At 39.0% G+C, this 24,135-nt stretch overlaps 1 protein-coding gene across 3 annotated transcripts in view; it reads left to right on the top strand.

Annotated features, from left to right (window-relative positions):
- Nucleotides 1-2,919: 2,919 nt before the first annotated feature.
- Nucleotides 2,920-24,135, top strand: part of Nfu1 (NFU1 iron-sulfur cluster scaffold) — a 56,523-nt gene continuing 35,307 nt past the window's right edge. Inside the window, exons 1-3 of one of the 3 annotated variants that reach the window (XM_071601666.1) lie at nucleotides 2,920-3,028; nucleotides 7,219-7,319; nucleotides 23,652-23,787. In XM_071601666.1, the coding sequence (XP_071457767.1) occupies nucleotides 2,964-3,028; nucleotides 7,219-7,319; nucleotides 23,652-23,787 (302 nt within the window). In that variant the 5' untranslated portion in view covers nucleotides 2,920-2,963. Of the gene's footprint in view, nucleotides 3,066-7,218; nucleotides 7,320-23,651; nucleotides 23,788-24,135 lie in introns of all 3 variants that reach the window. The other 2 variants (XM_071601667.1, XM_071601668.1) reach the window with 2 other exon arrangements.

Raw genomic sequence — 24,135 nt, 5'->3', positions numbered from 1 at the left:
AATAAATTTTTAGTATTCCTAAAGGAGGAACATAACATAGAGAAACATAGCATTAACATAGAGAAAAGTCTTAGAGAAATAAAGCTAGGAATTTTAAAAATCTACACTGTGATGGAGAACCTGCTTGCCTATTTCCTCCTCAAATTAAAAAAAATAACAGTGCTATCTAACTGAACTTGAGCTTAACATGATTCAGAGAGAGCTAGTTATAAGTTGTGTTCACAGGGATGGTGTTCAAAGATCCAGGAATCCAATCTATTTTGGTTCAATAAGACCATAGTTGCCAACTTTTTTTGAAAATGCAGCTATACTAGAGACTGAATAAAAACGGAAAGAGAATACTAATAAGACTGTCAGTGGGGCACATGGACCAAGAAGGGTTGATGAGCGAAACCCTTTGAGCACGGTTGAATGCTCAAGTAGCTGGGCTTAGGGGAGAAGGAGAAAGTCTAGAGAGGGAGCAAATGAAGGTGAAGGAATAAGATGATGAAAAGTACATGGATTCCACACATACCTACCACCCAATTTGTGGTTTCTAAATGCCCAGGTTCAAATGAGCCAGGTCCCCCAGGAGAAATGACTGATTTGAGGGCTAGAACAGGAAATGAATGAGATGAACCAGGAACATGGTGTAATTATAGTGCCAGAAAGTAAAAGAAGTACTTTAAAATAAAATGAAAGACATAGGGACATAAGAACCAATCTGAAAGAACTCCCGAGGTCAAAGAACAAGTTGAGCAATAAAATAAATGCCATGGTATGAAATTATAAGGTATAAAGTCAATAGCTATAAGCCTCCACTAATATTAAAATGATTATTGAATAAATGAAAAAAGACAAACCTAACATAAAATTTCAACTAATTTAGGTACATTCCCCACTACACAACTGGAATTTAATTCTAAATACTTTGAATGTGGGACATGCTTCCCAAAAGGAACATATGGACAGGAATTGGGGAGTAACTTCTCAGTGGAAAACCCTGACATACACCACCTCTGCCAGATGATCAAGAGTAACACTGCCAGTGAAAAATTATGCCAAAGTGTGTACCTGTGATGAGAAGGGCTCTCGGCTCTGTAGACATCCTCCCCAAATGCCTTTACCCCATTCTAACCAAGAGGAGAACATTAAACAAACCCCAATTAAGGGATATTCTACAAAGTACAGTACCTGACTAGCATCCCTCAAGACTGTTAATCATCAAAACTAAAGAAAGTCTTGCCCATGGCAGTGTTCACATGCACCTATAATCCCCAGACTTGGGAGGCTGGGGTAATAGGATCACAAGTTCGAGGCTAGGCCTCCACAATTTAACCAGACCTAGTCTCAAAAGGCAGGGGATATGGCTCAGTTGTAGAGCACCCAGTACCAAAAAATAAATAAATAAATAAAAAAAACCCGAAGAAAAGTCGGAAACTCCAACAGGCCAGAAGAGACTAGAAGAAAAAAAGTATCCCAAGTGGATTCCAGAGAAGAAAAAGAATACAATGAAATCTGAATAAACAGAAGTTTAGTTAATGTTGGTTCCTTGCCCATAATAAAATTAATGCTGGTTCAAAATAGGGAGCTACACAGCTTGCAGAGCAATTATTATTCAGAGGAGTAATACTGAAGTAGGAATTTTGCTTTTAAAATATGTATTCCAGATTATTTGAAAATGAGGAACATCCTGGGTCTGTAATCAGTGGTAGAGTGCATAAATGCTCAAGGCCCTGGGTTCAATTCCCAGTTCCTTTAAAAAAAAAAAAGAAAAAATGCAAGAGGAATGAGATTTTGTGGTTGCTTTTCCCCTCTTTCTGTCTCTTAACCAAGAAAACAAAGGCAGTGTAGAAAGGGCTATAAGTAATTAGAGTGATCATCACAGTATATTTGTTGTCTTTTGTCTAATCTGCCTCTTGAGACCTTCATCCACCTCTGGGTGAAACAATAATGTTGCCATACAAGGTTTCTCTGGCCCAGCCTCTCCACCTTCCCTGTGGAAGCTCCACAGACTGACATCTCCCCACCCACTCCTCAGATCACTCATACTTTGGGACAGATTCTGCTGTTACCTGTTCAACCACAGGCCTGCTGATTCCATTCTAGAAAACAGCACTCTAACAACCTTCCAGAACAGTTCTCAAATCTCAGCCTGCATCAGAAATCACCTGGGGCTCTTGTTAAAAATAGATGACTAGGTCCCACCTATAGAAACTTTGACTCTGAGGTCTAAAGTGGGGCCCGGAATTTAATAAGGCAGTTCCCATGCCCCACCACCCCCGTCCACACTTCAGAAAACCGAATACCCCAGGAAGGCCTGGAAGAGTACTTAATAGGTTTTTGTAGTTTGCTTTCGAAATTAGTCAACACTCATATTTATCCAGCGAAGGATAGCACTACACTAGCTGGGTCCCGTGTATGAACTGATTCAAGATGACCAAGTGGTGGGTCCACAAGCCCCACCTAACTAGAGGGTTAAAACAGGTCATCAGGCCTACCACAGAAGGGCAGCAGAAAGGCGAGACACCAATCAGAAAGGATGCTCTGGAGTCTTTGGGGACGGTCACTGTGCTAGGCCCAGAGGGCTAGCAGGGTGCTAAAAGAAGGAATGGGGCAGGTTTGGGGGTTGGTGAGGAGTAGCATTTTAACTGCTCGGCCAGGGCCAGAAAAGCTACCAGAAAGAACAGGAAAGTACGTTTCTGGGCATGCGTGCGAAGTACGTGCCTTAGAAGGCGCCCGCGCATGCTTAGCAAAACTTTCTACTGGACACCGCCTGGTTCGGGCTTATGCTGTAGGTAGGCAACAGGTGCAGAGGACCAAGTGAAAGCCCGAAGCTCTCACTCGCACAAGCGCCGCCCACGGCCTGTCGGGTGCGCTCTTCTAGGTGTCAGCCCAGCTCCCTGTCGGTTTGCGCCTGCGCAGAGCTTTGGGGGCGCGGCGAGGGAAGCAAGGCCTCTGCGACTGCGCATTGAAGGACTAAGATGATGGCGACGGCCGTGCGGCTGGCCTGGAGTTTTGCGGCTGCTGCCGCCGGGCGGCGCAGGCGGTAGGTGACAGCCCCGAAGCTCCGAATTGGAGTGCTGGTGGGTTTAGCTGGCGGACCGGGCACTGCCTCGCCAACCCTCTCTCTAGGAGAGGCGGGTAGCGCATCCGATGGAGCCCCTGGATCCACCCAGGTCGCCGCGGTCGGTCGGGGGTTCAGCCGGAAGACCCGTGGCTGTCGGTGAGGCAGCTCCGCACCTGTGGTTCGGGCAGCCTGCGAAACCTCGGCCAGGTGTCTGGGGGAGACTCCAGAGACCCGCTGTAGACACAGTATAGAGGAGCTGGCTTTAAGTCGTATTCCACCATGTGCATTCATTCCCTTCTCTTTCTTAAACACAAAATCGGAATGTCACACGAAGGGAAGAAAGTACTGTTTCATTTCCTCACTTTCCCAGCGAGGCCTAGAAAGGTCGCACAGCTTGTAAGGGAAGGAACTCCGAGGAGAATGCAGACCCCTGATTCTGCTACCACCACCACTACTTCAGCCCACTCTGTTGCCTTGTTTCTCCCTCTTCCCTGAACTCTGCCTTTGAGTTTCACTTCCCAGACACATCTGTCAACATCGATGAGATTTATGTAGATGTCGGACCTCACTTTACTTCTGGGGAAAAAGGCCTAACAGAATTTGACCTTCTGAGTATTAGACGTTTTAGTATTAATGGTGCTCATAAAGCTTAAACGCATTTCTTAAAAATAATGTTTTCCAGAACACTTTTTTTATTAGTTACCCCTTTTCTGTACCCCATATGTTTTTGATACCTTTCTTGAATAACTTAGTTCACCCCTGCTTTATTTTTTTTTTGGATTTTAAACCTGTCTCAGTCAAAACATGCTTCTGATTTATCCACTCCACTGCCTCTTCTCAGAGTTGAAGGAAGAGAAATACTGATCTCCAGTCCATTTTCGAATTCCCGCATATTCATAGGGAGATTTAGACTCATAATAATTCATTTGATGAATTATACCAATAATAATTATGTAATTACAAACAATTGACATGATAACAGTAGTACCGTTTATTGAGCATTTATTGTCTGGCTTGGCACTGGCTTAAACACTTTACTTGCATGATATGGATGGTACCCAGTCTTTATAAGGTAGCTGTGAATATTAATCTCATTTTTGAAATGAGGAACAGGGGCCATAGTGTTTGCAGCTGAGGACATAAAATGAAAACAGTTTCTTTCCTTAATAAGTTTGTAGTTTAGTAAGAAGGACATACTAGCAAATAATGAGAAAGTCATGAGTGTTGTAATGGTCCTATAGTTCAGTATGGTGACAAACCTTGTTAAAGCCTTTGGAGTTACCATGGAGTGTGACAGGCCTTCACAGGTTCCTTGGTTCCCCATTTACTGTTGTTTCCATGATGTCACTAATGCTTATTTTGTTCTCCTGAACCCTCAGTGTCAGTCCTTTTACCTCTTGAGTGGTTCCTAAAGAAACTCTCCATGGGTAATAGGTCCACAACCTTCCAGTAAAGCATTTTTTTGATTTTATATGGCACTTAAAGATCACTGAAGGTAGGAAGAAATTTAGGTTATTTGTATTCAACTTACTTGGTGCTCACTCTTTATGACAAGCAAATTCTGGTTTTATAAGGGAAAAATGAAGTGCAGCCCCTGTTTGTTACTTCTTCCTATTTGTGTGAAAAATACCCGGAGAAACCTGTTTTTGAAAAGGTGATCCTGTGTATGTTCATGAAAGTGACCCCTGTGGTTAAAATTTTTCAGTAGAACCTATGAAAGGACAATCGTAATAGATAGCCATAATATTTTAAAGTAAAACTTGCAACATGTTCTAAAATTTTTTTAATAATATTTTTTTTAGTTATACATGGACACAGTATCTTTATTTTGATGTGGTGCTGAGGATCAAATCAGTGCCTTACACATACAAGACGAGTGCTCTACCACTGAGCTACAACCCCAACCCTAAATTTTTTACTACTAAAGTGTCCTTTTCTTTTCCATTAGTATCTGCCTTCTTTTATCCCCTTGTTTTTAATTTGTCAAAGCCATGAAAATAGCCAATTTATGCTTCTTTATTAGAGTGAAATAAGCTTCTCTATCAGAGTGAAGTATAGTTACAACATTGAATTAATGTTGCCCATCAAAAAGTATATAGAGATTGTTGACTGCTTCAGCAATTTGGAGAATGATAGTACACTTTTTTTTATCAGAGCATTCATACATAGTATCTGGGTTCCTTTTGACATAATTATACACACATGGAATTTAATTTCAGTCCTCATGACCTTTCCCCTTTTCTCCTCTTCCCTCCCCCCCTCTCTCCTCTCTTCTACTGATCTTCCTTTCACACCTTTATTTATTTATTTTAACTGGTTGATAGTATACTTTCTATTAAGACTTTTTGAAGTATTGAAATATAAGTTAAGTACCTCATATTTAAAATGCTTGGGACCACAGGAAGAAAGAGAGAAGGTAATTGAGGGGGAGGGAAGAGAGATGGGAAAAGGGAGGAATGGTGGAAGTGAAACTGACCAAACTATCCTCTGTACATATATGAATATACCACAGGGAATTTCACCTTCAGAATATCCATAATTCACTGACTTAAAAAAAAAACTGTAAATAAATAGAAGAAAGTAGAGGAAAGGGAAGAGGGGGAGGAAGGAGGGGAGGAAATGGGAAGAATTGGGACCAGAAGTGTTTCAGGTTTGGGGTTTTGTAACAGCTACATATACATAATGAAATATCTTGGTGATATTTGAAGTCTAAATTCAAAATTCATTTTATGTTTCATATATACCTTATACACATAACCTGAAGGTAATTTTGTATGTTTTTAGCATGACTGCATTTTGACTGTCACCCACCAGATGAGGTAAAATGTCATGTTGATGCACAGAAAGTTTCAGGTTTTGGCTGAGCATGGTGGGGCTTGCTTCCCTGTAGTCACAACAACTTGGGAGGCTGAGGCAGGAGGACGCTAAATTTGAGGCTGGCCTCAGCAACTTAGTGAGACCATGTCTCAGGATGAAAAGGGCTAGGGATATATCTCCATGATAGAGCACCCTGGATTCAATCCCCTGTACTAAAAAAAAAAAAAAAAGAAGAAGAAGAAGTTCAGATTGTGGAGCATTTCAGATTTTCCAATTCAGGATACTTACCCTATACTGTGTGTGTGTGTGTGTGTGTGTGTGTGTGTGTGTGTGTGATGCTGGGGATTAAACCCAGGGCCTTACCCAGGCTAGGCAGGTACTTCTCACTGAGCTATACCCTCAGCCTGTATTCTTAACAGGTGATATAGTTTACTTCTAGATAACAAGTGATAGGGGACAAAAAGGGAAATTTTTCATAGTGTATACTTTTTTCCTTTATCAGTTTTGAGCCATGTGATTCTATTACCTAGTTTAATTTTTTTCCAAGAAAAAGTTAAAAGCGTATAGTTTTTTCTAGTCCCACCCCCTTGTTTTTTGTTCCCAGGAATTGAACCCAGGGGCATTAACCACTGAGCCACATTCCCCAGCCCTTTGAATTTTTTATTTTGAGGCAGGGTCTCACTAAATTGAATAGGGTCACGCTAAATTGCTGAGGCTGGCCTTGAACTTGTGATCTTCCTGCCCCAGCTTTTAGGAGTTGCTGGGATTACAGGCATGCACCACTGTATCTAGCTAAAAACCTGTAAAGTTTTTTTACTCCATCTTGAGCCCGGGCAAAAGATTTTTTGGGGAGGGGGTATTAGGGACTGAACTCAGGGGCACTTGATCACTGTGCAACATCCCTAGCCCTATTTTGTATTTTATTTGGAGAGAGGGTCTCAGTGAGTTGCTTAGTGACTCACTTTTGCTTGAGGCTGGCTTTGGGCAATCCTCCTGTCTCAGCCTCCCAAGCTGCTGGGATTATAGGTGTGGGCCACCACACCCAGCTACAGATTTAAATCATATACATATTTAAATGTATAGATACATTTCTGGTTTCTATACCTGGATGTTAACTTTATCCTATGCACTTCCAGTGATTGAAGCTATGAATTTCCATTTGATTTTCATTTGTTTTTGAATTGTTTGTATTACCTGACGAAGTAGGTGATATATGTTATAGATGAAAAATGAAAAGTTCACTTTCTAATCATTTTTATTGCTACTTATATTTAAATTTTACATGTCTTTTATATAAATAGAAACTGACTATAGATCTCATAAAATGTCATTTACAATTTTTTTAAATGTAGATTCTGTCACATGATGAATGCATATACCATTAAGAAACAATCTCTGCATCAGTTTGTACGAAGACCACTCTTCCCACTACCTGCAGCCTTATGTAACACAGGTAAAATTTCACTCTTTTAGAACAAATCATATTTCAAAAGCTAATGGAACTTTACTAGGATTTGTGGGTCATAAAAAACAAGAATTTATAAATTTTCTATCCAAAGGCTTATAAAAAGTGTGTTTTACTTTTCCTATCATAACACCACACTTTACTGCAAATATTTGAAAGAACATTATCCAATAGACTTGTGAAGTTTCAGTGTCTTGTGTAACTCATCTTTTGGAGCATGGATTGCTCAATAAATGACTTTTGAAATGAAAATATTGTAATAAAGAAGTTAACAAATGGATTTGTGTTTGAAAGAATCATATGTCAGTTAAGATATTGCTTTCCTTATTTTGACACAAATACCTCTAAATTCAATTTTGGCTTTTATTCAGACCTTCTTACATTGGATGTTGAATGTAGTTTTTCTTTTTCAAAATTAATTGAATATAGGGTTATTTGACTGTTCATTTGCTTTGCTTTGTTTTTGTTCTTTGAGATGCTGGAGATCCAACCCCAGGGTTTTAACAATCTAAGCAGGCACTCTACCACTGAGCTATACCCTCTGCTTTATTACTGTGGTTTTATTGACAGTCTTACTGATATTATATCCTTTAATTTTTTTAGTATGGGAAATAGGTGTGAAGATAGGATTTTAAAATAATTTGAAATATGTTAGGAAAGCTTGGGGGAGAGAGAGAAGTTGTGTGTGTGTGTGTGTGTGTGTATAAATGTGGATCTGTGTGATTATGAAGCTGTAAGCATATGACTTCAGCCTATTCCCCTTTCCATCACTATCTTGAACACCCTCATATGATTATATTCTAGAGTGTGACTGACTCTGGTTCAAGGATATTACTTGAATCAGGGTAGGAGCTTACCCCTCATAGACTGGAGCAAGAAGAGGAGTGCTTACCTGTTTCCTTGAATTATCACATAGTTTAGACATAAATAATGAGCAACTCAACAGATCAAATCACCTTAACCAACTGAGTCCCAAATTTTCAATTTTGCAGATATTTCAATGAAGTTGACACAGGTACATTAAAAGAGGTTGAAAATAATACTCTAGAACTTATATAGTTTTATTAATATTATATAGTAATTATATTCTTATTGTTGTAATTATTTTAAAGTTTTTATGGGTATTCCACATCTGAGATGATGGGACAAATGGTTTAATTGGACTTAAGTTTTGTAGGACTGAATTACTTGGTCATGTAGACTTCTCTGAAATAGGAAACCCACTGATTTTAGTCATTGATGTTGATTTCAAGTACCACTCTGTTTGGCAGGAGATTATACCTACTTAGGTACCTATTTAGTACCAAGCATAAGAGGAAAAATATTTTATATCAGTCTCTATCCTGTTGTAACTCGCATGTGAGTAATTTTTTAAATATCTAATTAAACCAAATTTAGACTGTAATTGGAATGATTTTGTTAAATAGCTGCTCAAATTAGTCTTTTGGAATAACTGGTCCATTGTCAAAAGGTAAAAATTCTGTGGTGATATCTTAATTTTTATAATTTTTACTTGAGAATATATGTGTGTATATGTATGTATATATGTAATATGCTCTTAAATGACTTTTTCCCTACATTTATAATTTTTACTTTCAAGTATTTCTGAAATTTTCCTTTCTGTTGGTATAGTTTTATTCAAGTGGATTGAGTAGGATAAATCCAGATTTAATTCTTCAAATATTGGTAGAGTGCCTAATATATACAGAGATTTGGGTGACCAATAAATTATTAAGACTGCAAGAAATGGTTGGTTCAGAACCAGGGTTAAAAGAACCTTGCTGTCCTGTATTTAACAGAAAGTGGTGGCAACCCCTTCTTTAATGTTGCATTTGAAAAAAATCATCCTTTGATAACAGATTCTTAAGAGGAATGTCTTGGTTGCTGGTATAAATATTTCAAATTAAGTATTTAAACATTGAGGTTCAATTTTTTAATTTTTCTTTTTTTGGGATTTGCCTGGTTGCCATGTCAGCAGTTGATGTCTAATTAGTACAATGACTTAAGAAAAATGTGTGAGAATTTAGTTTGAAAATCTATTCCATATAGGAAGTGGTTCAACATCAGTTACTGGAACTGTATAGTGAGGTACAAAAATAACTCTTGGCTATCAAACTAGAATCTTCTCCCTAATAGTTAAAAAAGCACTTCTGGGCTTGGGATGTAGCTCAGTGGTAGAGCGCTTGCTTAACATGGGATACCAACCATATGTTTTGCCAAATTTAATCTCTCTCCTATTTAAAATAAAACTGTTGCTTTTCAAAATTTTATTATCTCTTAAAATATATGGTATGAAGATTATTACAGAATAGGAAGACTGATCTAAAATGTATTTTCCTATCATTCTTGGTAGACAAGGATTGACAGTATGCACACTGGTTAAGAGAGTCAGTGCTAGGATATTGTCCAGCCTTGAATCCTGACCCTATTACTTACGACCTAAGTGGCCTTTAGCTTTAATTTTCTCATTTATAGAATAGGATAGGTCTAAAGATACAGCTCAGTGGTAGAGCTCTTGACTACCACGTGTGAGGCTGGGTTCAATCCCCAGTGTTACAAAAAGAGAGAAAGAAACAATAAGAATAGAGTCGGGGCTGGGGTGGTAGCTGAGTGATAGAGTGCGTCCTTAGCATGTGTGAGGCACTGGGTTCCAGTCTCAGCACCACATATAAATAAATAAAATAAAGGTCCATTGATTACTAAAAAAATAAAAGAATAGTGCCTCCTTGAGAAGATGTAAGGATTAAGGGATGTAATAAATGTAAAATGCTTAGCACCATGCCCAGCTTATGATTTGTCCTAAATGAATTTTAGTTGTGAGTATATACCTGCCGCAGTCTGGCTGGGCACAATCAGGAGCCACTTGTCAAAAGAAACTAACTTTATTTTTAGAACCACACACGCCAAACAAAACAGCCTCTCAGGAAAAACCCTCAGAGCCCCAACTGCCACCACCGGCTTCCCACAAGCCTCTCTCTCCAACACAAGCCTCTCTCCACCTCCCACAATCCTCCTGCTCTTGAGGCCAATTGGCTGGGTCACGTGGGCGGAGCCAAAAAAGTCCCCCAATGAGCAGCTCCGTGGTCTGAAAGGGCAGGGAAACAGCCTAATGAGCATCACCGCAGAGGAGCCAATCAGCTAGATGTTGCTGGGGCCGCTGTGAGCCAATCATCAGCCGGCAGCTGGAAGTTTGCTGGCAGCTGGAAGTTTGCTGGGGCCCCTTCGGCTGTGGCTCTCAACATCTCCCCCTCTCTGTTTAAACAACAAGCATGTGGCTTAGGGACTGTGCCTGCCTTAGGTTGTCCAATAGTACATATGGTCCTTACCCGTTAGGTTGGTACCATTGCAGTGGGATCTTACCTGTCACTGACTACCGGTCCAGTATACAGCCACACCTGTGGAGAGGTCTTTGTACCAGCAGGGGGGTGAGGTTCTTTGCCTCACCTCTGTTGGCCCCCAAATTTTAGCTGGACGATCATGACAAGCAGAAGGGAGGAAGATACACCAAGCCAATTGACGGCTCCTTTTGGAAAAATTGTACCACCGATGACATCATCAGCAAAAATACCCCAACACTACCACAAGTCGCTGCACCAACAGATAGTTCACAATGCATACAGGTGAGTTCACAATGTGTCCAGGCCAGTTCTGCAAGCAGTTCAGTGATGGCTATTGCAGAAGCTGTAGATTGGTTTTATCTTTGACTTCACCAGCACTGGGATGAAGATAGGAATTCTGGCAATAATGGCTAAAGAAAAAATTATGTAACATTATAGAAGGCACTAAAAGAAAACAATTTTCTTAACAATTTACATTGTCTTCAAGAGAATTATTAAATATAATAAAAGGAAAGGTGAAAGTAAACAAACAGATCTGTTAACCTCCTTTTTGTTTACATATTAAAACAATCCTCAACAGTTGTTTACCCAATTTAAATTAAACCATTTAAATCACGTGAATAAAAAAAATTTGGATCCATTTTTTCATGAGCGCTCATCATATATGATATATGGACATACGTACATTCAAACATATAACACAAAACACAAGTGTGCACACATAATATAATACATACAACACATAACCTAATAGTAAAGGCCTTATAACTTTTTACAGGTGAAATCTCCATTGCAATGTTTAAAAACTCTATAGTCAAAAAATAGAACTGATCAGCAAAACATTAACCTAGGTCTGTATGAGCTCAAAAAACAAAATAGAATGTGGGAAAGGGCAGTAATAAAATTGATATTGAAAAAAGCATCCTGGTTCTATCGCAGATGTAAGGATAGCCAAACTGGAGTTTTGGATATCAGCTGTTATGGACTTGAGTCAAATCATCTTCTTTTTGGTCTGTAGAAATCACTTTAGTTAATCTCTCTGGAATCCAAATCGGCTGCTGTTCTCCCTGTGGAAACACACAAACAGGCCTCTGACTCCAGACAATCACTGGGTTAGGACCTTGTTAATCTCTCTGGAATCCAAATCGGCTGTTGTTCTCTCTGTGGAAACACACAAACAGACCCCCGACTCCAGACAATTACTGGGTCAGGACCTTTCCATTGTCCTGTTAGAATATCCTTCCAAAGTACCTTGGGCTTATGCACATTTTTTGGACACATATGCCTTTCCGCAGCACTAAGTCCTGATGAATCCAAATTTAAAAAGTTTAGAGTAAAAAGGGTTATTTTAAGTTTATCTTTGGAGAATATATACCCCTTCCCAATTCCGTCTTTTTGCTTTAATAAGTACATTTTAATAGTTTGATGAGTTCTTTCAACTATGCCTTGTCCCTGTGGATTGTACGGGATTCCTGTTATATGAGTAATGCCAAATGATGAGCAAAATTGTTTAAAAGAGGTAGAAGTATAACCAGGGGCATTATCTATTTTTAACTGTTTTGGAACGCCCACAGTGGCAAAATTTTGTAAGCAATGAGCTATAACATCTTTAGTTTTTTCTCCGGCATGAAGGGAGCCCATCAAAAATCCAGAAGAGGGGGCTGGGGATGTGGCTCAAGAGGTAGCGCGCTTGCCTGGCATGCGTGCGGCCCGGGTTCGATCCTCAGCACCACATACAAAGATGCTGTGTCCGCCGAAAACTAAAAAATAAATATTAAAAAAAAATAAAAAATCCAGAAGAAGTATCAACTGTAACATGCAAATATTTTAATTTTCCAAATTCTGGCAAGTGTGTGACGTCCATCTGCCAAATATGGTTAAGTATCAATCCTCTAGGATTGACTCCAAGATTAACTTGTGGTAAAAAGGTCACATAATTTTGACATTGTTTTATTATTTGTCTAGCTTGTTCCTTAGTTATTTTAAAATGCTTTTGTAAAGTATTAGTATTGACATGGAACCTTTTATGAAAATTTATAGCTTCTTCTAGTGTAGAGAAAATATGTATGTCATGTGTAGTTTTATCTGCTAAATCATTGCCCAAACTAAGGGCTCCAGGCAATCCTGTATGTGCCCTGATATGTCCTATAAAGAATGGATCTTTTCTGTCCCAGATTAGACTTTGTATAGTGGAAAACAGTAGAGGAAGGGGAAATCCTACCAGCATCTTTAAGGGATACTATAGCGTTAACTATATACTGACTATCGGAAAATAAATTAAATACAGAATCTTTAAACATCACAAAAGCTTGTAATACTGCATTAAGCTCTACCTTTTGAGCTGATTGGGTACTAAAAATGTAAAAGTTTGATCAGGTGTAACTATTGCCACTGTACCATTATTTGATCCATCAGTGAATATATTTGGAACATTCATGATAGGTGTTTTTCTTGTCATTTTTGGAAAAATTACAAGATGCGATGACCAAAAAGACAATAAAGGATTAGATGGTAAGTGGTTATCAAATGAAACATTAGATTTGCACATGATTATTGCCCAAGTATTTAACTCATTAGCTAACTCATCAATTTGATTCATAGTATATGGAGTAATAATTTTATTGGGAGAAATTCCAAACACTCCCTTTGCTGCTTTTATTCCTTTGAGTATTAATTGTCCTACAGCCTCAGGATACCTAGTAAGAATAGTGTTAGGAGAATAAGATAAATGTATCCATAATAATGGACCTTCTTGCCAAAATACTCCTGTAGGAATATTTTTTGTTGGTAGTACAATAAATAATAAAGGCAAACTTATATCAATTCTATCCAAATGCATATTTTCCATATATGTTTCAATGATTTTTAATGCCTTTCTTGCTTCAGGCGTTAGTTAACATTCGGGGTGAATTTGGATCTGATGGACCTTTTAGGATATCAAATAAAGGTCCCAACTCTCCTGTTGGTATACCTAAATAAGTCCTTATCCAATTTATGTCTCCTAATAACTTTTGAAAGTCGTTAAGTGGTTTGAGTTGATCTACTCGTATTTGAATTTTTGGTGGACGGACCATGGTTGAGGATAATAGAACTCCTAAATAATTAATTGGAAAATTTAATTGTACTTTATCTATTGCTATCTCTAGATTATAATTTTTTAATAAGTTTGTAAGTGTGGCATAACATTCTAGCAATGTGTTTTTAGCTTTGTGTGCTAATAATACATCATCCATATAGTGAAATATTTGTAGTTCAGGATTTTGATTTCTAAGTGGCTGGATTACTTTGTTAACATAAATTTGACACATAGTTGGGCTGTTAGCCATCCCTTGAGGGAGTACTTTCCATTCATATCTCTGATCAGGACCTTCATGATTCAGTGCAGGGATAGTAAATGCAAAACGTGGACTATCCTCAAGATGAATTGGAATTGAAAAAAAACAATCTTTAATATCTATAACTAAAACATACCAGGTTTTTGGCAAAGCAGACAACTGAGGAATCCCTGATTGAGCAGGTCCCATAATAACCATCTCATTATTAATGGCTCTTAAATCTTGCAATAATCTCCATTTACCAGATTTCTTTTTGATGACAAAAATGGGAGTATTATGGGGAGATACAGAAGGTTGTATATGTCCTTCCGCTAATTGTTGTTTGACCAGGTCATGGGCTGCTTGTATCTTTTCTTTAGTCAGGGGCCACTGAGGAACCCATACTGGTCTTTCTGATTTCCAAGTAATTTTTATTGTCTCAGTGGCCCTTTCTGAAAATCCAACCCATGTCTGTCTGTTCCTTGATCTATTTGTATTGGTGCTGCTATACCTTGTTCTTGTTTTTCTAATCTTTTTCCTTTCCTAAAACCTTGTCTAGTCATAATAGTGTGTGCATTTTGGTTGATGTTATTTGTTAATGTCAAACCTAATTGATCTAGGACATCTCGTCCCCATACATTTACGGGAAGATGATCCAATGCATATGGCTGTATAGTTCCTTCACATCCTTCAGGATCCTTCCAATCTAATACCATTGCACTTCTATGGGGATTAGTCGCCACTCCTAGGCCTCGAAGCGTTTGAGTGGCTTGTTGTAATGGCCATTGTTTTGGCCATTCTTGACGAGAGATGATGCTAAGGTCTGCACCTGTATCCAGTAGCCCATTAAATTCATGTCCTTGAATATTTAGTTTTAGCATGGGGCGAGAATCTAAATTTAAAGAAAGCATAGCCCAATCTACACCTGTGGAGCTTAATCCCTTGGAACCTCTTTCTACAGTACGACTGGAAAATTTATCATGTAGGCTGGGTATTATTAGTAACTGTGCTATTCTATCTCCTGGTGAAATTACTGATATACCCTTTGGAGAACTGGCTATAATTTTTATTTCACCTTCATAATCGGGATCAATTACCCCAGGACTTATCATAAGTCCTTTTAGAGTAGAAGAGCTGCGTCCCAATAATAAGCCTACTGTTCCTTTGGGAAGAGGTCCTTTCACTCCTGTGGGAATGATTTGAACTCCCATCTCTGGAGTTAGTACTGCTCTGGCAGAGGCGCAGATGTCCAACCCTGCGCTCCCTCTGGTTTGTCTGATGAGGGATCTGATGGACAATGTGTCCTGGGCACTACCCTGATGGGGTTGCTGGGTTCCTCCAGTGCTCCATATATTTGTGGTTTTGGGCCCCGGAGCATTGGGCCCCCCTGTCCATTTTTTGGCAATGGAGCCTGATGCCTTTCTCCACGATATCTTGGATAAACACCTGGTCCTTGTTCGTTTTTTGATAATGGAGTACCCTCTATGGTGGTTTGAGAACGACATTCATTAGCCCAATGTCTCCCTCTACGGCATCGTGGGCAAATACCTGGTATTCTACTCCTTTTTTATTTATTTATTTATTTATTATTATTTTTTTTTTAAATTTTTTATTGTTGGCTGTTCAAAACATTACATAGTTCTTGATATATCATATTTCACAATTTGATTCAATTGGGTTATGAGCTCCCATTTTTACCCCATATACAGATTGCAGAATCACATCAGTTACACATCCATTGATTTACATATTGCCATACTAGTGTCTGTTGTATTCTGCTGCCTTTCCTATCCTCTACTATCCCCCCTCCCCTCCCCTCCCCTCCCCGCCCCCTCTACTGACATTCGTTTGGGCCCCTTGTATTATTTTTCCCCTTCCCCTCAATTCCTCTTGTATGTACTTTTGTATAACTCTGAGGGTCTCCTTCCATTTCCATGCATTTTCCCTTCTCTCTCCCTTTCCCTCCCACCTCTCATCCCTGTTTAATGTTAATCTTCTTCTCATGCTCTTCGACCCTACTCTGTTCTTAGTTACTCTCCTTATATCAAAGAAGACATTTGGCATTTGTTTTTTAGGGATTGGCTAGCTTCACTTAGCATAATCTGCTCTAATGCCATCCATTTCCGTGTAAATTCTATGATTTTGTCATTTTTTAATGCAGAGTAATACTCCATTGTGTATAAATGCCACATTTTTTTTTATCCATTCATCCATTGAAGGGCATCTAGGTTGGTTCCACAGTCTAGCTATTGTGAATTGTGCTGCTATGAACATCGATGTAGCAGTGTCCCTGTAGCATGCTCTTTTTAGGTCTTTAGGGAATAGACCAAGAAGGGGAATAGCTGGGTCAAATGGTGGCTCCATTCCCAGCTTTCCAAGAAATCTCCATACTGCTTTCCAAATTGGCTGCACCAATTTGCAGTCCCACCAGCAATGTACAAGTGTACCCTTTTCCCCACATCCTCGCCAGCACTTGTTGTTGTTTGACTTCATAATGGCTGCCAATCTAACTGGAGTGAGATGGTATCTTAGGGTGGTTTTGATTTGCATTTCTCTGACTGCTAGAGATGGTGAGCATTTTTCCATGTACTTGTTGATTGATTGTATGTCCTCCTCTGAGAAGTGTCTGTTCAGGTCCTTGGCCCATTTGTTGATTGGGTTGTTTGTTCTCTTATTGTCTAATTTTTTGAGTTCTTTGTATACTCTGGATATTAGGGCTCTATCTGAAGTGTGAGGAGTAAAGATTTGTTCCCAGGATGTAGGCTCTCTATTTACCTCTCTTATTGTATCTTTTGCTGAGAAAAAACTTTTTAGTTTGAGTAGGTCCCATTTGTTGATTCTAGTTATTAACTTTTGTGCTATGGGTGTCCTATTGAGGAATTTGGAGCCCGACCCCACAGTATGTAGATCGTAGCCAACTTTTTCTTCTATCAGACGGCGTGTCTCTGATTTGATATCAAGCTCCTTGATCCATTTTGAATTAACTTTTGTGCATGGCGAGAGAAAGGGATTCAGTTTCATTTTGTTGCATATGGATTTCCAGTTTTCCCAGCACCATTTGTTGAAGATGCTATCCTTCCTCCATTGCATGCTTTTAGCCCCTTTATCAAATATAAGGTAGTTGTAGTTTTGTGGATTGGTTTCTGTGTCCTGTATTCTGTACCATTGGTCCACCCGCCTGTTTTGGTACCAGTACCATGCTGTTTTTGTTACTATTGCTCTGTAGTATAGTTTGAAGTCTGGTATTGCTATACTGCCTGATTCACACTTCCTGCTTAGCATTGTTTTTGCTATTCTGGGTCTTTTATTTTTCCATATGAATTTCATGATTGCTTTCTCTATTTCTACAAGAAATGCCGTTGGGATTTTGATTGGCATTGCATTAAACCTATAGAGAACTTTTGGTAATATCGCCATTTTGATGATGTTAGTTCTGCCTATCCATGAACAGGGTATATTTTTCCATCTTCTAAGATCTTCTTCTATTTCTCTCTTTAGGGTTCTGTAGTTTTCATTGTATAAGTCTTTCACCACTTTTGTTAGGTTGATTCCCAAGTATTTTATTTTTTTTGAAGATATTGTGAATGGAGTGGTTGTCCTCATTTCCATTTCAGAGGATTTGTCGCTGATATACAGGAATGCCTTTGATTTATGCGTGTTGATTTTATATCCTGCCACTTTGCTGAATTCATTTATTAGCTCTAGTAGTTTCTTTGTAGACCCTTTTGGGTCTGCTAGGTATAGAATCATGTCATCTGCAAATAGTGATAATTTAAGTTCTTCTTTTCCTATTTTGATGCCTTTAATTTCTTTCGTCTGTCTAATTGTTCTGGCCAGTGTTTGGAGAACTATGTTGAACAGAAGTGGTGAGAGAGGGCATCCCTGTCTTGTTCCAGATTTTAGAGGGAATGCCTTCAATTTTTCTCCATTCAGAATGATGCTAGCCTGAGGCTTAGCATAGATTGCTTTTACAATATTGAGGTATGTTCCTGTTATCCCTAGTTTTTCTAGAGTTTTGAACATAAAGGGATGCTGTACTTTGTCGAATGCTTTTTCCGCATCTATTGAGATGATCATATGGTTCTTATTTTTAAGTCTATTGATGTGGTGAATAACATTTATTGATTTCCGTATATTGAACCAGCCTTGCATCCCAGGGATGAATCCTACTTGATCATGGTGCACAATTTTTTTGATATGTTTTTGTATCCGAGTGGCCAGAATTTTATTGAGGATTTTTGCATCTAGGTTCATTAGAGATATTGGTCTGTAGTTTTCTTTCTTTGAAGTGTCTTTGTCTGGTTTAGGTATCAGGGTGATGTTGGCCTCGTAGAATGAATTTGGAAGTTCTCCCTCTTTTTCTATTTCCCGAAGTAGCTTGAAAAGTATTGGTATTAGTTCCTTTTTAAAGGTTTTGTAAAACTCTGCTGTATACCCATCCGGTCCTGGGCTTTTCTTAGTTGGTAGTCTTTTGATGGTTTCTTCTATTTCCTCAATTGATATTGGTCTGTTTAGGTTTTCTATATCCTCCTGACTCAATCTGGGCAGATCGTATGACTTAAGAAATTTATCTATGCCTTCACTATCTTCTAATTTATTGGAGTATAAGGATTCAAAATAGTTTTTGATTATCTTCTGTATTTCTGAAGTGTCTGTTGTGATATTGCCTTTTTCATCCCGTATGCTAGTAATTTGAGTTCTCTCTCTTCTTCTCTTCGCTAGCATGGCTAAGGGTCTGTCGATTTTGTTTATTTTTTCAAAGAACCAACTTTTAGTTTTGTCAATTTTTTCAATTGTTTCTTTTGTTTCGATTTCATTAATTTCAGCTCTGATTTTCATTATTTCTTGCCTTCTACTTCTTTTGCTGTTGTTTTGCTCTTCTTTTTCTAGGATTTTGAGATGAAGTATGAGATCATTTATTTGTTGGTTTTTTCTTTTTTTAAGGAATGAACTCCAAGCAATGAATTTTCCTCTTAGAACTGCTTTCAATGTGTCCCATAGATTCCGATATGTTGTGTCTGTGTTTTCATTAATCTCTAAGAATTTTTTAATTTCCTCCTTGATGTCTTCTATAACCCATTGATCATTCAGTAACCTATTGTTCATTCTCCAAGTGATGTATTCTTTTTCCTTCCTTCTTTTATCCTTGATTTTCAGTTCCATTCCATTATGATCAGATAGGATGCATGGTATTATCTCTACTCCTTTATATTGTCTAAGAGTTTCCCTGTGACATAATATATGGTCTATTTTTGAGAAGGATCCATGTGCTGCTGAGAAAAAAGTGTAACTGCTTGATGTTGGGTGGTATATTCTATATATGTCAATTAAGTCTAGGTTATTAATTGTGTTATTGAGTTCTATAGTTTCCTTATTCAACTTTTGTTTGGAAGATCTGTCCAGTGGTGATAGAGGTGTGTTGAAGTCTCCCATGATTATTGTGTGGTGGTCTATTAGACTTTTGAACTTGAGAAGAGTTTGTTTGATGAACATAGCTGCACCATTGTTTGGGGCATATATATTTATGATTGTTATGTCTTGTTGGTGTATGGTTCCCTTGAGCAGTATGTAGTGTCCCTCTTTATCCCTTTTGATTAACTTTGGCTTGAAATCTATTTTATTTGATATGAGTATGGATACTCCTGCTTGTTTCCGAAGTCCATATGAGTGATATGATTTTTCCCAACCTTTCACCTTCAGCCTATGTATGTCTTTTCCTATCAAATGTGTCTCCTGTAGGCAGCATATTGTTGGGTCTTGTTTTGTGATCCATTCTACTAGCCTGTGTCTCTTGATTGGTGCGTTTAAGCCATTAACATTTAGGGTTATTATTGAGATATGGGTTGTTCTTCCAGCCATATTTGTTTATTTATGTTACTAAACATGGTTTGTTTTCCTCTTTGATTATTTTCCCCCCTTTAGTGTCCTACCTCCCACTGTTGGTTTTCATTGTTATTTTCCATTTCCTCTTCCTGTAATGTTTTGCCAAGGATGTTTTGAAGAGATGGTTTTCTAGCTGCAAATTCTTTAAACTTTTGTTTATCGTGGAAGGTTTTAATTTCATCTTCCATCCTGAAGCTTAATTTCGCTGGAAACACAATTCTTGGTTGGAACCCATTTTCTTTCAGTGTTTGAAATATGTTATTCCAGGATCTTCTAGCTTTCAGAGTCTGTGTTGAAAGATCAGCTGTTATCCTGATTGGCTTACCCCTAAATGTGATCTGCTTCCTTTCTCTTGTAGCTTTTAAAATTCTCTCCTTATTCTGTATGTTGGGCATCTTCATTATAATGTGTCTAGGTGTGGGTCTCTTATGATTTTGCACATTCGGCGTCCTGTAGGCTTCTAGGATTTGGGGTTCTGTCTCATTCTTCAAGTCTGGGAAGTTTTCTCGTATTATTTCATTGAATAGATTGCTCATTCCTTTGGTTTGAAACTCTGTCCCTTCCTGTATCCCAATGACTCTTAAATTTGGTCTCTTGATGTTATCCCATATTTCTTGGATGTTCTGCTCATGGTTTCTTAACAGTCTTGCTGAGCTGTCTATGTTCTTTTCAAGTTGAAATACTTTATCTTCATTGTCTGATATTCTGTCTTCTAAGTGTTCTACTCTGCTGGTAGTATTCTCAATTGAGTTTTTAAGTTGGCTTATTGCTTCCTGCATTTCTAGGATTTCTGTTTGTTTGTTTTTTATAACCTCTATCTCCCTGTATAGTTGATCCTTTGCTTCCTGGATTTGTTTGTGTAATTCATTGTCGAAGTGATCTTTCATTGTCTCATTTTGCTGTCTGATGTCTTCCATGAGATTCCAGATCATCTGAAGCATGTATATCCTGAATTCTTTATCTGACATTCCATCTGCTGCAGCTATTACCTCTTCTAACGTTGAGTTGACCTGCATTGCTTGTGGTCCTTTCTTTCCTTGTCTCTTCATACTGTTCGCGTTCCTTTCTCCTTGGTGAAACTGTTGTGCTATTGAATTTTCCCCCTATATATTTATATTGGTCTTGTATAGTTGCAAAGTCTCCCTCGCAGGCGCGGGCGGCGGCACTGCCCCTCCTCCAATTGGGGCAATGTGCCTACCACGCCGGCAGGCCGCTGGGCCTGCTCTGCCGGTCGGTAGCAGGTCCGCCGACCTTGTAGGCGCGGGCGGCGGCTCTGTCCCTCTGCGGGCCGCTAGGCTTGTTCTGTCAGTGGTCGCAGTTCTGCCTACTTTGCAGGCGCAGGCAGCGGCACTGCCCCTCTGCAGGCCTCTGGGGCTGTACTGCCAGTGGGTCGCAGGTCCGCCTACCTTGCAGGCGCGGGGGGGGGGCGGCTCTACCCTTCCTCAGGCCACTGGGCCTGTTCTGTCTCTCGGTTGCAGGTCTGGCCCGTTCTGATGGTGGTCACAGTTCCGTCTACCTTGCAGGCGCGGGGGGAGGGGGCGGCTCTGCCTCTCAGCAGGCCGCTGCTCCTCTTCTGCCGGTGCGTCGCAGGCCCACCTACCTTGCAGGAGTGATTGGAAGCTCTGCCCCTCCGCGGGCCACTGGGCCTTTTCTGTCGGTGGTCACAGTTCCGCCTACCTGGCAGGTGCGGGGGGTGGGGGGCGGCTCTGCCCCTCAGCAGGCCGCTGGGCCTGTTCTGTGGGTGGTCACAGTTCCCTCTACCTTGCAGGCGCAGGGGGAGGGGGCGGCTCAGCCTCTCAGCAGGCCGCTGCTCCTCTTCTGCCGGTGGGTCGCAGGCCCGCCTACCTTGCAGGAGTGATTGGAAGCTCTGTCCCGCCGCGGGCCACTGGGCCTTTTCTGTCGGTGGTCACAGTTCCACCTACCTGGCAGGCGCAGGGGGTGGGGGGCGGCTCTGCCCCTCAGCAGGCCACTGGGCCTGCTCTGTGTGTGGTCCCAGTTTCCTCTACCTTGCCGGTGCAGGGGGAGGGGGCGGCTCTGCCTCTTAGCAGGCCGCTGCTCCTCTTCTGCCGGTGGGTCGCAGGCCCGCCTACCTTGCAGGAGTGATTGGAAGCTCTGTCCCGCCACGGGCCACTGGGCCTTTTCTGTCGGTGGTCACAGTTCCCCTACCTGGCAGGCGCGGGGGCGGTATTCTACTCCTTTGATACCTAGTTTTATAAAAAATAAAAGAATAGTGCCTCCTTGAGAAGATGTAAGGATTAAGGGATGTAATAAATGTAAAATGCCCAGCTTATGATTTGTCCTAAATGAATTTTAGTTGTGAGTATATACCATTATCAGCCTGTTTCAATATGCTGCTTTAAGGTGGAAAACTTTTTTTTTTTTTTTGCTCAGGTTTATTTCATAATAAGTCATCAGGATTTGCTAAATAGTTTTTAAAGTATCAAGACCTCAATGCTATTCTTTTTTCCTACAAGGTAGGAAATTAAAAATACTGTTCTCTCTCTATTGCTTTAATGAATTTAATCTGAATCTAATCATAGTCCTAGAAAAAGTACATAAGAAATGAACCTATAAAGATATTTTTAAGGGTTTGGGTTGTGGCTCAGAGGTGGAGCACTCGCCTACCATGTGCGAGGCTCTGGGTTCAATCCTCAGCACCACATAAAAAATAAATAAATAACGTAAAGGTATTGTGTCCCACTACAACTAAAAAATAAAATATATAAAAAATAAACAAATAAAATAAATGCATCCTGTCCATCTACAACTAAAAAAATTAAAAAAAAGATTTTTAAATATTTCAGAAAGTAATTCACATAGATTTTATTATTTATTATTATTTATTTGTTATATATATATATATATATATATATATATATATATATATATATATATATATATAATTTTATACTCTGACTAGCTGTACTATCAGGCAAGTTATTTAACATCTCAGTCTCATTTTCTTCATTTATAAAATGGCAGTGTCAGTACCTTCTTTATCAAGTTGTAAAAGATATTCACATTTTAAGCACTTGAACCTGTATCTGGTATATAATAAGCAAACAAATATTTGTTTTTAAAATAAATTGCTAACTTGATTGTCTTTGAAAAAATGGTGGTACTTTGGAAAGAAGAGAATGTAGCATTTTACTGTATTAATACTATAGTTGGGCTGGGATTGTGGCTCAGCGGTAGGGCACTCCCCTAGCATGGGCGGGACCCGGGTTCGATCCTCAGCACCACATTTAAAAAAAAAAAAAAGAAAGAAAGAAAAGAAAGGCATTGTGTTGTGTCCATCTACACCTAAAAAATAAATATTTTTTTTTAAATTATAGTTATTATAATCTGTGATCTGGGGAACTGGGAGTATAGCTCCGAAGTAGAGTGCTTGCCTAGCATGAGGTCCTGGGGTCAATCTGCAGCACTGCAAAAATTTTAAAAATAAATAACCTGTGATTAGGACTATGATAGCTATTGATACCAAATCAAAAAATAGATTATGACTCCTGAATTATGTTATGCCTTCCTATTTAAGTGTAGGAAATTGTTGGAATCTGGAGAATAACATAACTATCTAAATAATCAAAATATTAAAATAAAGTTCTATGTAATTATTGTATCTTGCATTTCTTGTATTTATAGATTCTTATTTTTTCAGCTGGGAAACAAAGCTTTGTAGGTTTTTATTTTTCCAGTTTTTCTTCTGCTTCTCTGAAAATGAGCACTTAACTTGTTAACTACTACTTTTTCTAGAATAATGTTCCTTTCTTCTTTTTCTTTTTCAGTAAGATACATGTTTATTCAAACACAAGATACCCCAAACCCTAACAGCTTAAAGTTTATACCAGGAAAACCAGTTCTTGAGACAAGGACCATGGATTTTCCCACAGCAGCTACAGCATTTCGTTCTCCTCTGGCTAGGTATGTTACTGTTTTCATTTGCTTTTACCAAGCAACATAAATAGCTGACTTTGGGTTTAGACAGACTTATGTAATATTGCATTTTTAAGTGCTCTGCATTTTTCAATGCAGAGAATACTTTGTTCTCTTTTCAGGTAAGAGATGAAGAAAAGTAAGAGTTGATATTAGAAAACTTTCTCCTGAAGCGTGATATATTTGAGAGCTCTGTAGCATAAATAATTGAAAATTCATATTTTTACATAAGAAAAAAATCCCCCCTAATTGATAATTATGGTAAATTTCAATTCCAAATCTTTAAAACTCTGATTTTTTTCTTTTTCTTTTTTGTTTTTTGAAACTAAAAATTGA

The sequence above is a fragment of the Marmota flaviventris genome, chromosome 14 (genome assembly GCF_047511675.1).
Source record: "Marmota flaviventris isolate mMarFla1 chromosome 14, mMarFla1.hap1, whole genome shotgun sequence".
Lineage (NCBI taxonomy): Eukaryota > Metazoa > Chordata > Mammalia > Rodentia > Sciuridae > Marmota > Marmota flaviventris.
The sequence above is the reverse complement of the archived record's forward strand: the minus strand, read 5'-3'. Positions and strand labels throughout refer to the sequence as shown.